The sequence below is a fragment of the Drosophila obscura genome, unplaced genomic scaffold (genome assembly GCF_018151105.1).
Source record: "Drosophila obscura isolate BZ-5 IFL unplaced genomic scaffold, ASM1815110v1 contig_14, whole genome shotgun sequence".
NCBI classification, from domain to species: Eukaryota; Metazoa; Arthropoda; class Insecta; order Diptera; family Drosophilidae; genus Drosophila; species Drosophila obscura.
The window spans coordinates 1,251,770-1,266,906 of NW_024542724.1; the positions used below are offsets into that span (position 1 = coordinate 1,251,770).

Genomic DNA, 15,137 nt, shown 5'->3' on the forward strand with positions numbered 1-15,137 from the left:
TACCCATACTCTTTTTCTTATAGTTGGGCATCATAATAGTATAATATTTGATTAGATGTTTTAATTGTTCCACAATTTAAACCACCTGCCACATCACCAAAAGGTTAGCAGGCACTTCAGCCATAATTTTAGTTTCTTTGCTTCTTCTGCTTCTTGCGACTCACTTCAACCACTCTCAGAATGTGCAACAACAATGCTCTGGGATAGTCTACAGTCTAGAGTCTAGACTATCCTTCAAACTTAAGCTCACTCATTCCACATTCTGCTGCTTCAGCAGACTTGGTTGTGCATTAGCCCATAGACTTAGCACACGACTCCATTGGACACCTTGAATATTTTCTTCTCCTTGGATGTTGCAAAGGCGACGTAATTACACCAAGCCGGCACAGCAGTAGACCGCACCTCTAGCTGAAGGCATCCTTCCACCTACATTTTTCAGCACTTAAGTGGCCTTTAACACCTGCTGATGCAGATGCTGCTGCGTGTTGCAGGTTGCAGGTTGCGGGCAACCCTCTTGTTGCTGTCGTGTTTGTTGCAGCCATTAGGGTAAATTCTGAAGCAAAATATAAACGCTACGTGACCAAAAATAAAATTGACAAATGTGGTTTCAGGTTTTTCCTCTGGATTTCCCTCAGGGCCAAATGGTAAATTAAGTTTGCTGAAATAAGCTGTTATGCTGATTTTGGCACAGAATATTGTAACAAATTATATATTCTACATATAACGCGATTTCCGTTCAGCACTACCCCCAGGGCCACTCAATTAGTTGAAATGCAAATCGAAGGAACGCAGATTGGGATGAGAGTACAAGAGATTTCGCCGTAATGATTGGATTATCATTTTCATTATCGTTTGGAAGATGTGATGTTGGGGGCGAGACTGAGTGGAATTTTTGATTTTGATGGTTGCAGGCAAGTACATTCTATTATCGTATTACATACCCCCCACACCCACTCAGTCGATAGGGGCTTCCTCGTTGAGAGAACAACCAAAAATTTGGCCCAGATGATTGCAATGCAGAAAGAAAAGTAAATAAATAGTACATATATTTTTAAAGAGCATCAAAAACGGAACCTGTATTTATGTTTATTTTCCAACTAGCTTTTCAATACAAATCTATCTGGGTGCAATTGTACACGGTAAATTTAACAAGTCAAAATAGAGTTCCCCCAAAGGGTATCAGGATCTTCGGCTCCCAAAATTTTCCCTTTTCTCCCTCCTGTTTTAAAGCTTACATAACAGTTAATTTGATTGCTGCATACGCTCAGACGCTCAAATGGCCATGAAAACATATTGAGCAGCAGTCGCAATGGAAGAGACACAGGCAGCAGCAGTGGCAGTGGCAGAGCAGCAGCAGCAGCCCATAAAAGGCTGTTTTATTAACTTCAATACAAATACAAGTTGAGCGTGAATGGGTGAGAGTGGGAATGGGAATGGGACCTCAGGCAATACAAAAAACGATAGCTATAGCTGTGGATTCGGAAACAGAGAGTAGCCTACAAGGACAAAAGCAAACAGAAGTAAAGGTTGAAAGGAAATAGCGACAGGCGACCAAAGTGTCAGCGGTGATTCAAGCATTAGAAAGAGCAAAATATTTTTTCTATTTTTGTGTAATTAAATTCAAATTATAGTCATTGATCTGGCCAAGAAATACTGGCATCTGGCACTGTATTAATATTCAATTATACAATTATTTTATTTTATGACATTTTGATCCAGTATAGTGTTTTTCCGAGTTATACCTTCTGGATGGAAAAATCAGATTCAATATTGACGTGGCACTGTGGGCAGCGGCGTATCTTGGTGTGTTTGTTGAAGAACAAGTACTCCTTGAGGCAGCCCACGCAAAAGGAGTGGCCGCAATGTATGACCACCTGTTCCTTCTTACGACGCACGCAAATGAAACAGTAGCCATTGGTGTCATCCCCCATTGAATAACATGACCCACGGTAGCCACGATCATCTGACTTCAGTTTTTCTCCGTAACCGGGAACATGAGCTTCCATGTCAATGCCACACACTGGACAGCGGCGCTTGTCATTGGAACGAGTGGAGAACAAGTACTCGTTGATGCACACCCAGCAGAACGAATGGCCGCAGTGTGCGGACACTGGATCTGCCTTTGGACCCTTGCAAATCGAGCATTTATCACCGATGTCCACAATGGATTCCAGTGAGATCTTCTTCTTTTTGTTCTCGACCATTGTAATTAGATTGCTTGGACCCTTGTCTAGAAAATCAAGATAATGAAACATCTCACTAACGACTCGTAAATATTTTACACCTATTTTATACCTTTTTTTTTAATTTTCCAAATTTGTTCCCGTAGCAACTGCTGGTTCTACAACCCAACAAAAAAAGGCGAAACTAGACTCTACTTTTATTTTTTTTTTTTTTGTGCACAAATATTGTTACTTTTTAAATGTTTGACGGAACTCTGATTAAAACAAATTGTGGTTATTTTTGGTTTGGCCCTAGAATACAATCTCAGCCTACTTATAATCGAAAAAGGCTAGAACAGGTGCATTGCCATTCTATCGAATTTTTGTAATTTTCTGGACTAATTTTATGTGTTTAAAAAACTCCCAGTTGTCTCCAATGGAAATTTAGGCGGTGTTCTTTTATTTAAGAAGCTTATTTCCACTTTTGTCAACTGTACAATTATCCATCGAATTTACTCCAATGAAATACACACTCCAAGACATAGCGACAGATACAGAGATAGATATAGGTAGCACATACAATTCAATTTCCTCAAAATGTTGTATTTATTATTTCCTCATTGCATTTGGCAATGTCGTTGCCGCCGCCGCCGCTGTCGCTGTCGCTGTCGACGCTGGCGCTGACGATGTTACTGGAGTGAATCCGTAAATCGGAACCGTTAAACATTCCGAGAAGGATAGGTAGGTGGGTGGGTGGGTGAGTGGTGTTAGGGGAGCCCAAGCACAGACAAAGACAGAAGCACACACACATGAAATTTGACAATATTGTTGGCATACAAAAGGCAACATCCGCGCAGGTTGAGTGGTGGTGGGGGGGTAAGTCCGGAGGGTGGGAGGGAGAGTCAGACACAGACAGCCGGAACTACGCACAGTGGGCTGAAAAATATAGAAAACATTATTCCAAAACATTCTAAAAGCAGAAGAATTCTGCGGAATTTGTAATGTCCCAATGGGCTGATTCTTTCAAGGTAGCAGAACGATACAAAAACAATCGTTGACACAGCGCATTTCGAACAATATAATTTCACGATTTCACGACACAAAGCAAATCAGCAATCAGCTATGCCGAACGGGAAGGGAGCTCAAACAATTAGGAAACTACTTTCGAGGTTAATCATCGTCCAAGCAATGAATTGGTTTGGTACTCTTGGCATTATCTATTTTTGGAGGTGCAAAAGCAAAATGCTGCGATTCGAATATGGGGAAAATGCTCTGACGGATGGAATGACCATTTCATTTGTAATTGGCATTGTGGCTTGTGCATTTGAGTGCTACTGCGAAGGCGGGTGTAGAGGTGGTTTATAAATAAAATAATATAAAAATATAATAATAAAATGCATTCCATTTAATATCACCTTGAGATGGTTTTAAAGGCCACAAATCAGCGTTCTGCTAAACGCTTTTCGGACCATATAATTTTAGATTTCAGGCACAGAGCATATCAGCAGAATGCCCAACAAGATAAACTACATACGGAGTGAGGACCCCGAACAGTTAAGAAGCCACATTTGAGGGTTAATCATCGCTCAAGTAGTCAACCCACCAGTTATCGGATACTTCCAACCATGAATTTGGCATACGTAATTTTTGTACTAGCTTTTCAAGCAGTAGCAGACAGCGTCTGCTGCCGTGCGAAAAATGGAAGATGCGGCGACGGATGGAAGGTCCGTGGGGCTGGTAATTGGTATTGCGGTAAGGGCCCATGCAACGTAGCGGGCTGCAACTGCGAAGGCGGGTGCAGAGGCCCTCCAGAGCCCTTTCTGCCAGGAAAAAAATAATAAAATATTTTTATTTATTGCCGGAAAATATTAATAAAATATTTGAAAACGAGAGATATGTATTGAGTTTATTGTCAAACCGAATATTCGAGACAATGAAAATTCATATTAAAGCCACTGTGCAACGACAGAATGATGACAGGGCAGCAGCAGGTAACGTGGCAGAGTTGAGGTGCGATGCACTGGAAGGGGCAGTGCTTTCATGCTTTAAACAATGCGATAAAACGGTATTAGTCACGTTAAATTGAATTTATTTAAGCGCGCTGTTAGGCCACATCCCGAAGCAAGGCACTCTCTTAAGCTCTCCTCTCTGCCATGTTATGGCATTAATGGTATTCCTGGAAGAGATTTGAATTTGATTATGGCCCAAAAAAACAATTTGCAGAAACGCCTACCACCCTGGAGAAATTGTTATTTATAAAATAAAATATCTTGAAAAGAAATCAAGGTAAGACTATCGGGTTCCAGGACCTGAATTCGATTCAGTTTAACAATTATAATTATCTAAATAGTAATTTCAAGCTAAACCAAATCTCTTTCATGAATACCATTATTGCGTATGCTGGAGAGTGTGTTTGTCTGTGTGAGAGTTAAGCCTCATTGTCAGCATATCCTTTGAGTGTTTTATGCTACAGTCACAGCCGTGGCAGAGCTTTCTGGCTTCAATTGCTACCTGTGCAGCTAAGCCCCCGCTTTCTCGCACTTTCGCTGTCTCCCCATTCTCTCCGCGTTCTCTCTCTTAAATAGGAAAATTATGCAAATCATGCGGTCCTTATTAGATTTATTTGTGGCATCCTGGAATATGTGTGTAGCATTATTTCTGGTTATTTTGTATACACTTTCAGTGGGTATTATGAGTCTTTGGTTTAGAAATTTTGGATTCAATAAATTACATAATAATCTGTAAATACAGCGAAATATATCCATGTCCGTTACTCTGCTGGTTTTTTTCGAGATTCTTTCTACTCAGAGACATTTATTAAATTTCTTCTTTAATGCTGTGGAATTTTTTATTACAGACTTAAATATATGAGCATGAGTAGCGGGTATCTTATAGTCGAAATGTCGCCTTCAGTTCGGTTTTAAGTAACTCCCACACAAAGAGAGCTTGAAGGAGTGGGAAATGGAGAGTGTTTGTTGGGTATTGGATAGCCAGGGAATGATTTACGCGTCCTAGCTGTGGCCAACATCGCTTATGAGACAGTGAATTATGGCTGCCGGTGGCGGTGACACTTGGCCGGAGGCGTGGCAAGTATGTATTGTGGGGAAACTCATGGAAGGAGAGCCGCCCCCTTAGCGTGGGGAGTCAGAAGCCAGGGAGAGGTAGACAAAAGAGTGTGTCCCTTAGAAAGTGATCAGGATCGGGAGCACACACCCAATGTTTAAATAACGAATATAAGTGTTAAGCTTTGACTAAAATTTCTCTCATCAGTTGCTGGTCGAATGTGGAATTTTCCTCGGCCTTGGGACACAGCTTCTTCTTCAGGTGAAGCTTCAAAATCATTTGAAAACTAAACAAATTGACGTACATACGCATATAATCTTAGTGGATACATACATACAAATATGCAAATTAATTTTGGACATCCAAACATCCAAGAACATCGATTCATACGCTTTTAACACATCTAAAATCAAATAACTAAATAATAAAAGCCAGAAATTCATAACATTATCGACTACAGTCCTTTACTTTTGTTCGACAAGTGCCTGAGTACTCAGACGAGGACTAGTCACCAAAACATGACTGATTTTCCCTGTGCTTGGACGATGAAATTTATTTGGTGGAAAAAAAAGAAAGTAGATTTATTGAGCAGGCTCTGATTCTCATTGATTCATTCTATAAGGCAGATGCAATCTCTAAAGCATTTCGATTCACACTCAACTTAGAAAACTCGACATAAATTTTTATTCCCAAAAGTTAAAAAACGTTCTTCTTAGGAAAACACCAGCCATATTTATTTTGCGGCAACGGACATGCTATAAAAGCTATCAAACGCAACCACAAAACATCAAGCTCAAGCAGGATGTTTCGTCAAATAAACATAATGTTGACTCGCGGTGAGTATTTGCATGTTATTGGGTAGAGACGGGGCAATTATGACGATGGGTTTCATAAAGCTTCAGGTGCGCAGCGGCACTTATCCGTGGGGCCACTGCACTGGACCAAATACAGTTCCAAAACGGATCCTCAGACTCGTGGCGTGTTGCTGCAGAAGAAGAAGGAGAAGACCATCACAACAAAAGAGGCGTCAGTGAAGTCCGAAGATGGTTGCTTCTCTGAGAACCAGTCGCGACAATTTGAAAACAGCAAGATGAGCCGCCGTGAGGCCTTGAGGCAGATGATAAAGGAAAAACGCAAAGACGGCTACGAACGAGAGTCTTTTTGGCAAAACAGGGTTGCTGAATATGGTCAGTCGCCACTGTGGGTCAATCTTTACCTTGGGTCCCCATGCCTTGCTCCCGGGAACCCGTAATCAAGACGATGCAGGAAAAGGAGCCCACCGCAGTGGACTCAAAGATTGTCAAAGATGAGAAGAAACTGAAACTGAACAGACGTGACTGTTTGCGACAGATTTACAAGGAGAACCGGATGTACCCCGAGGGGAAGAAGACGGTTGCCGATATGCAAATGGGCTCCACAAAAACTAAAAAGGAGTCGCCGGATTCTACACGATTGCAATTTGTAAATCTGAAGTGGAAAGAGCGCCAGCAAGAGATTGAAAAGCGAATGAAGGGCACAGAAAAGAAGTACGTCTCCCGATACGAGCTGAGCGCAGGCCGGAAGGAGAAGATCAAATAGGTAGTCGAAGCCTCTATCTAGATCTCTCCCTGAATTGTGCAGGCATCCTTGACCTTTTTTCATTTACACGTTTCAATTGTTAATTGTTTAAATTCTTGTTATCATCCAGCAAAGAGCCAACACCAGCAATAATGCGTGCATACATAGGTATAAAAGACTTGAATCAACAGTGGATATCTTTTTTTTTCCATCTCTCCAAGTTAATCTCAAGAGGAATATTTACTGGGATAGCCAGAATATTACGAGAATGATGTATATATAAAAAAGCTAGTTCTGGCTTAAAGTACGAGACATCCAGGAACTTTGGGAATGCTTTTGAATGAGCTCTTTTGATACATGCATTTAAATAAGTAAAAGAAAATAAATACAAGTAGACAATATTAATAGAATTCTTATTTAGATTTAGGGTAAGCCCTGTAATCCTGTATTTTTCTTTTGGTCTTATCAAAGCCTTCAATAGGTCGAAGCAATTTTCTTATTGCTGCTGCTAAGTCTTAGCACAGCAAAAATATAGATCATCGCTTCGCTATGCAAAAACGAAATTTATGCAATGCCATAAAATGAAAACTCCACAGAAGAATAAATTTTGATCAAGTGAAAATGCCCTGCACAGTCACTAAACCATGCCAACACATGCATACGTATGTATGTACATATGTCCTTATGTATGGGTGTGGAAAAGCGGAAAACGCAATTGAAATGGGCGAAAAACGGAAACAACAGTAAAAAAGGATTAAGCCATGTTGTAATTGTTTTGGTCTGGCCGGACTTTGGTCCCTCCCTTCACGTATGTGTGTGTATCTCTTTCGGGGTCTGTGTCTGTCGCTGGCTGTTGCTCTTGCATAAATATTTAAAATTTAATTGAAATTGCGTTTGTAGAGAGCTATCGAAGGGGGAGTCGTCAGGTGGGGCTGGGTTCTGGTATTGCGTCCCGGGATGAGTTCGGGGCTCCGGTTTCGTTTGGAGATCAAAAGACAAGCGTTTGGCAGCTGTGGAAATCAACGCCCGAAAGCATGCGACACAATGAGGGGGCCCCAAATGTTCATGCTGCGGGGGGAACCGGACCATGGGGATCAGGTCTCTCTATCGCTCACTCCGGGCCTGGGTATGGCTCCGGCTCTAGCTAGCAGCGTTCCGTGCTTGTTTACTGTTGTCCGGGCTTTGCCAAACGATGGCGAACAAAATGAGCGCGAGTGACGTACAGTAAATGCTCTCTTTGCTGGAAAAAATCTTGGCTATCCTTAACCTTATGCTCTGTAAAATAGTATTAAAGTCGACCAGATTTTAGATCCGATTCGCTGGCTGATGAATAATACGTTGGATGTCGAATGGCGCACAGCCATTATCAACCGATTATCCTCCTTTGTTGGATTATACGGGCAGGTGCCTTACCTGTTCGAATCGTAAAAAAAAAGGTAATTATTAAATTGTTAAGTTGTCTTTAAGTCCACTCTTATATGGTTACCTTCCTTAAATCTGTAACAGTGTCCGCTCCAGAGAGCTCTCACTGTATGTGGGGATGGGTGTTTCGGGTGGAGGCACGCCCAAATGCGCTTCCTTTCGGCATAAGGCAAAGACAAACTGGTGCTGCGGCTCTGCCTCTGCTGTTGCATGCTGTGCTGCTGTGTCTGTCCTCCCATCCTGTCCTGTGCCGGGCGACACACAGTGCGTATGCGTTATATGGCTTGTTATTTATCTTTAGCTCATTGCTCCCGGGGTCTGGCCATCACTGTCCACCTCCTCGCCCGGAGTCGTCGCCGTTGTCCCTGGCACTGGCACTGGCACTGGCATGCCAATAAACTGAACCCAAGGAGACAGAGACAAGAGGCACAGAGAATTGATGCAGGATAGAGGTAGAAGGCGTTGCTGTGGCGGCACTCAAGGGCGTTTAATTGAATGTACGTGACACGGCACGGTCCAGTCCGGTCAGGTAAGGTCCGGCCCGGAATGGATCGGAATGCAGCCGTAGACGCATTAACAGTGTCAGTGCCTGACCCACCTTCACATCGCTGCATTGTTGCACAGTTGCACAGTTGCAGTTGCCGTGGCCGTGGCTGTTGCAAGTTGTAACTCGCTGGCGGCTCCTCCTACCGGCCGTAAATCAATGCAAATTACCGTCCATTCTGCCGTTTCCATCTCCGTTTGTGCCCTCTGCTATATGGGATTGTGACGTCGCTTAAAGCTTAACACATGCTTCGGGTGGCACGGGATGGTTCCACGAGAGTCTCTCGAAGCGTATTCACAGGCGACTGAAAGATGGACGAAAATACCTTTCATTATTCGATGGCAAAATTCCAGAATTTCTATAAATATTAAGCAGCTGTTTGTGAAGAGCGCTGCCACATTTTGTGTATGGCGTTGCCACACCGTAGAAAAGTTCATTGACTTTCCTGGAAAAAAGAGAAAATCGAAACTAGCAATTAATACTTAACTTCACTTAACTTGAAACTTATGTTAGTTTGAATTCTAAATTTACTTTTAGAACTCTCCTTGAAAGTTTCTCCATAGATACAAACGCCAACCGCCACATGCTAAATGTAATTACAAAGATGGCAAATTTTGTTATTTCTTTTCCGTGCATTATTCGAGTAGCAAACATCCACTCGTTCAATCCGCAAATCCTCAGGGATCTACATAAGCATCTATCTATCCATCATCAAATTCGATATTTACTCAACTAAATTGCATTTTCCATTTGACTTGAGCACGGATACGGGCACGAGCTGGGGGGAAGATGCAGACAGTGCTACAGAGGAGGCAGCCATGACGATTAATTAGAAGATGAACTAATTGAATTAGAATAACTTAAATTAGGTAAACAGACAGAGTAGGTCCATGGGGTGACGAGTGGGTGCAGCGCTAGGAATGCTAATGTTATTGACAAACTCCAATAAAAGGAAAAAGAAATATTTCCACCATACCCTTTTAGAGGGTATGATGCTTTGAACGCAGAGAACGAACCACATGCGACCCCATAAAGGGGTACAATATACATATGTATATCATATATGTAGCTACATACCATAGAAAACATCAAACTGCGAGAGTATATGTTAGTTCGGCTTCCGCAGCGAGACTTTTATTTCTTGTTCAAATCCAATTTGAAATGGCAAATGCCATCGCTCTCTGACTGTTTTACCCTTGCTCGCTTCCTCTATCTCTCTCTTTCTTTTAGACGCAGTGGGAATTAATTAAGTGCATTAAAAGTTATTGAACTGCATGATGGTTGTGGGCAGAATGGGCAGGATGGGTGGCAAGCAAATGATTTAACTGGAGCATGGGCTCTACTGCACACTCTCTCGTCATCCTTCTTCCGCCTTTTACCACTCCGCTTTTTTCCACAATTCCTTTTGACACTATCTACCACTCTCAACAAGTTGTAAACGTATTAATACTTTCCAGACCATGCGAGTCTCAAATTAACATAAATACAAAAGCAAAACTTTGCATTTACACATTCCTTGTTTGTTTTCATTCTTGCAAGCCAAAAAAAATATACTAAATACTAAAAACGCTCAAAAGCGCTAAATAATCCGTCGACCGAATCAGGGATGATATTCGTACGGAAACGATAACAAGGCATGCAGTATTTCGGAAGATGCTTCTGTCACTCAATCAATTGAAAGGTTGAGAATATTTGTGGACATAATTTACCCCTTGTTCTGGATAATCCTCAGCAATCATCATACTAAATATGGACCAACCAACTAACGAGACGGCCCAGCAGAAAATTTTCATGGAAACCATGGAGGCCAAATGCTGGCAATGTGAGCGTACGATGGCGGAGTGGATGAGAACATTCCGGGACTACACGTACCTCTGGAATGAATGTCCAGCGTGCCTATTTGAATACGAACTTAAAAAGAAGGAAGAATTAGAGGAGGGGGATGAATTTTGCCAAGATCTACTGGAACTTAGTGAACTGATTATGAATGAATGTTTACCCTTTCAATAGTTATGCATGTATGTATTTCTTTTACTTTTTCTTATTTACTGTGTTTCTATGCGGGGATTGGATTGGCGAACACGACAAGAAAAGTGACTTCCATTTTTTCTCTTGTGTTCCCCACATTAAAGATAAATGGTATTTGCTAGTAGTCTGCCAAAAGTGATTGGGACTCAACTAGACTTTAGTGAAAGTGTAGACTGACAGATGGAGATGAAAAACATCGATGTTGTTGAAAAAACATCGACCGCGTGTCCACCTCTACTTTCAGTGTTTAAGAGTGATTTTCGTTCCGAAGCGTGTTAGAAATGAACGCCGCCGGGTCTGAATTTGAGCGTTTGTCTCTTCGTGACAAAAAACTAACCGTAAAGCTCATCCGGGCCTACGAGTCCCAGAATGTTCTATGGAACAAAGAAAATCCGGACTTTGTATTTCCGATGGCCAGAAATGTCGCCTGGACGACAATTGCAAACGAGGTACAGATGCATAAGACCGATGTAAAACAGAAAATAAAATACCTTACGGGCTGGTTCCGGCGCCAGCAGCGTCAGAATAAGGTAACTCAGCGCTGGTGGACCCCGTTCATGAGCTTCTTGGAACCCGTCCCCCACTGCAAACAGGAGAACAACATAGAAGCAACGGTAAGCTTACAAATACGCTCACGCATGCGGATACAAACTCAGCAGAATGCAGCGAGTAGCAAGAGTCAGAGAGAGAGAGAGAGAGAACAGTGATAAACGAGACAGTTTGAGTCTGTGCGGTTGTTTGTGACCCGCTAGTCCCCGATGGGTGTACTTACTCCGTTTATTTTTGCGTTACTGTACTTTCAGGCCATCGAGGATTGTCATGACAACCGCGTGGATTCGGAGCAGCAGACGGTGGAGCAGATGAATGACGCCATCATGCAAATCAATGATGAAAGTATAACCATCACCCTACACGCCTCCCGTGAAATCCATTTTTTTCCATTGATGAAGGCTTCTACAATACCTAATCATTTCACATACGGTTCTCACATCATTATTAACTATTAGAAAACTGTTTGCCGGATTAAACTGTATTAAAATATTCGTTCCTTTCGATAACTGATTTGTTTATTGAAATTGCTTAAATATTAATACAGGCAGAACCCTGCTATAGCAGGGTTCGTTCAACATTTGTACTTTGCCGAGTCTCTTCCACCGTCCTTCTAGCTAGCTATGTATCTTTCTCGCTCTACAAATGGGATTGTGTGTGCCTACTCGCTCTCTCGCTTGGCTGGAAGTTGCTCAAGGTTTATTAGTATAAGGTGAATCATTCCCGCTCTTTATTTTAGAATGCCTCACCTCATATTAATATACTTTCCCTATGCTTTTCTTATCTTTCGTGCTTCTTGTCGTTTCCTCTGCTTCCATTCGCTGCTTGCCTTTGCTCACTCTGCCTCACGTATGCGGCGAATAACGGAACGTGCATGTCCACCAGGGAAACACACAGCCATACATACATAAACTGCCAATGCCATATGTGTGTCTGATTGTGTGTGTGGTTGTGTGGAATGCCTGATGGAAGAAAAGTTGCTGCTGGCGCGTGATTCCAATCGAGTTATTACAGAAATTAATCATGTTGAACATGCATGGGAATTGCACTCATACATATGCACAGCCGCAGCATATTTGCATCAGCATCTGCACACACACACACACACACACGCATATGCACTCATGCTCATACAGGCACCCACCCATATGTATGCATTCATATGCATACATTGATAAAGAGCAAAACCCAATGCATTGGATGCGGAGGACGGAATCAGGGAGCACCGGGACGGACCCAAAAGATTACATCATTGTGAGCTTTCTTTGAGTGAGTGATTAAAATGCAAAATTCTCTGCTAGTTTTATTGAAATATTGTCGCAGGGCAACCCTGGAAAAGGAAAAAGAAACATGAGAGGGTAAACTGAGAACTGCAAAGACATTGATGGCACTATTTATGATATAAATGGAACGACCATTGATGGTTTTGCAGCTAAAATATGTAATATAGGTAAATAACCTCCAACAGCCTACCATAAATCTATGTATTAATTAAAGGGTTACAAAAAGATTAGCGAGAACTGTGGAATATCTGTACGCCATCTATCAGTCTACGGCTACGGAAACACAAGTCTTTTATTATATTTCTTAAAAAAAACGAGAGTAAGGGGAGTCGCTTCTGGATTGCGGTAAACGTGGATGTGCGTAACGCAGTCAATGTATACGTTTTTGAGCTTATAAAGTTTTTAGAATTTTAGAATTTAATAAAAAAAAATTTACCATTTTTTTGCTACATCTGTTATGTACATCTACAATGTATATTATACATTTAACATAGAGATTGTACCATGTACCATTTATATTCTACATCTACTCCGCTAGGGGTTGCTCGCGCACTGAACACGGCAGAGTGTGCGAGCGAGAAAGAGAATGAGTAACGAGTCTCATCGTGGAGGGGGCGGGGGAAGCAACTGAAAATGAATTTCTTCATTCTGGCTATAATTATGATCCGATCTGATTCAGACTCGGCAATCTGGTAGATATGGGCAGACTTAAGATACTGAGTTTTCAGTTTTATCGTATCTTCAAAATTGTGCCTGCCACAGATTTTCGTTCTTTGTGGTGGCGGAAGGGGGCGGGGCGAAATTTTGAAATACACTTGTAGCAGTGTGATATCACATGAGTCTGGAAACCAAATTTGGTTTCTCTAGCTCATATAGTCTCTGAGATCCAGGCATCTGAATCACATCGGATCATAATTATAACCAGAATGAAGAAATTCATTTTCAGTTGCTAAAATGTTGTAAAATGTAAAAATTTTTTTTTTAATTCTAAAATTCTAAAAAATCATAAGCTCAAAAATGTATATACTGACTGAGTACGGGTATAAGTAGAGTCGCGTCCCCAGAAGCGACTCACACGTTCCTTCTCGTTTATGTATACACAGCTGTTAAGCACAGTGTATGTGATTGAAAAGCAAATAATAATTTTGCAAAACGATTTGTCTAGTTAAAGTAACGACTATTTGAAAGTGGCCTTTTTGCTGTACTCGCTTGGGTACAATGGCTATGAGTGGGTTAAAGAATTCCTGCGTATATTGAATGCATAGAACGTTAGCTGCAGGAACAAAAATTGTTTAGTATTGCTGCTCCTTCAGCTCTGTTCTCGCACGTGGAGATGTACTAATAAAGCGACTTCACAGTCAAAACTGAACCATATCTGTATCTCTTATTAAATTACATTTAAGTGTTTTTTAACACCTCGAACCATATTTAATCCTGCAAAAAAGCTCAAAGTATTCTCCTAATAATTGGTGAACCTTTTCAACGATCTCAATTGAAGACGACTCACCAGACATCACCTTGTAAACTTTTTTACACTGAAGGTGGAAGTTTAATGTTTCCCTGTCATTGGCTTGTTTGCATTACAGTGGAGACAGAGACTAAAGACTGAGAAGCAGACAGATGGATAGAGAGATAGAGAATCGAAATCGCATCGAGCAATTCAATTCCCGAAGCGCTCGTCCCCAGCTTTGGTTAAATGAAAAGCAAAGCCAGTCTCAACTGAAAGTACAAATTGCAGGAGAAGCGCTTATTTGTCATAGGATTTGGTGAACTAGTCGAACAGAGCTGCGGCAGAGAGGAGACGGAGATTGAGCATCAGCCAAAGCAACAGTACAAACAATAAAGTATAGTAAGTTCTGGGGCCGAAGCCAACATACCCTTACGGTACCCGTCGTGGTGGTTCTTTAGTCGGAGGTACTCCTCTCCGTGTTGCAACATCTGATCAAAGCCATAATATCCGCACCAAGGGTATAACAAGCACATTGACAGCCACTCAGAAAGAAGACACGCAAAAAAAACACAGGGATAGGCAGCGAGAGAGGGTGGAAGAATGGGAGTGGCAATGGGTGGTAAAAGGATATGCAGCTCTGGCCACAGCGGTTAGCACTGGCGATGACTTAACGGATTTTCAATCTCAGCCGCTGGCCCCTGCACTGCTTCTAGCCGCCCCCCTAGAGACCCTACCAGTCAGACCGATTCGGCGAGTGCAGCTGAGCTTGGTTTTGCGAGGTATCAAACGGATAAACGGGTCTCTCTACACTTAAACGTTGATTGGTCAAGGTAAACGAGTAGATAGAGAATGACTTTTATTTATTACACATGTGTACGATACAAATACTAAATGGACAGAGACGAACAGCGACAGAAAGGATTTGCAAGTATATCCTCCACTACTATACACATACATAGTTAAGAATAAACAGATGGTCACATTTTGTAGTCCACGAACCCGTCATGGGACAGGTGCAATTCGAGCATGACATTTTCTATGACATTTTATATCACCTTTTGGATCACCTTTCTTTGTGC

General features: G+C 41.8%; 1 protein-coding gene across 3 annotated transcripts; it reads left to right on the top strand.

The window, feature by feature from the left end:
* Window positions 1-11,012: 11,012 nt before the first annotated feature.
* On the top strand, window positions 11,013-11,829 carry LOC111075173. 3 transcript variants are annotated; one of them, XM_022368298.2, is made up of 2 exons: window positions 11,013-11,306; window positions 11,580-11,829. In XM_022368298.2, exons 1-2 carry the CDS (start codon window positions 11,058-11,060, stop codon window positions 11,781-11,783), a joined length of 453 nt encoding a protein of 150 aa, XP_022223990.2. In that variant the 5' UTR covers window positions 11,013-11,057; the 3' UTR covers window positions 11,784-11,829. The 3 variants fall into 3 exon arrangements, with proteins under 3 accessions (XP_022223990.2, XP_022223989.2, XP_022223991.2); XM_022368297.2 differs by having other exon boundaries at window positions 11,015-11,390; XM_022368299.2 differs by having other exon boundaries at window positions 11,017-11,225.
* Window positions 11,830-15,137: the final 3,308 nt, after the last annotated feature.

Excerpts from the sequence above, each read along its gene's own strand:
- LOC111075173 (XM_022368297.2), top strand. The coding sequence starts at position 11,058 with ATGAACGCCGCCGGGTCTGAATTTGAGCGTTTGTCTCTTCGTGACAAA. Across the intron at positions 11,391-11,579 it reads AGAACAACATAGAAGCAACG|GCCATCGAGGATTGTCATGA; the intron begins GTAAGCTTACAA and ends CTGTACTTTCAG.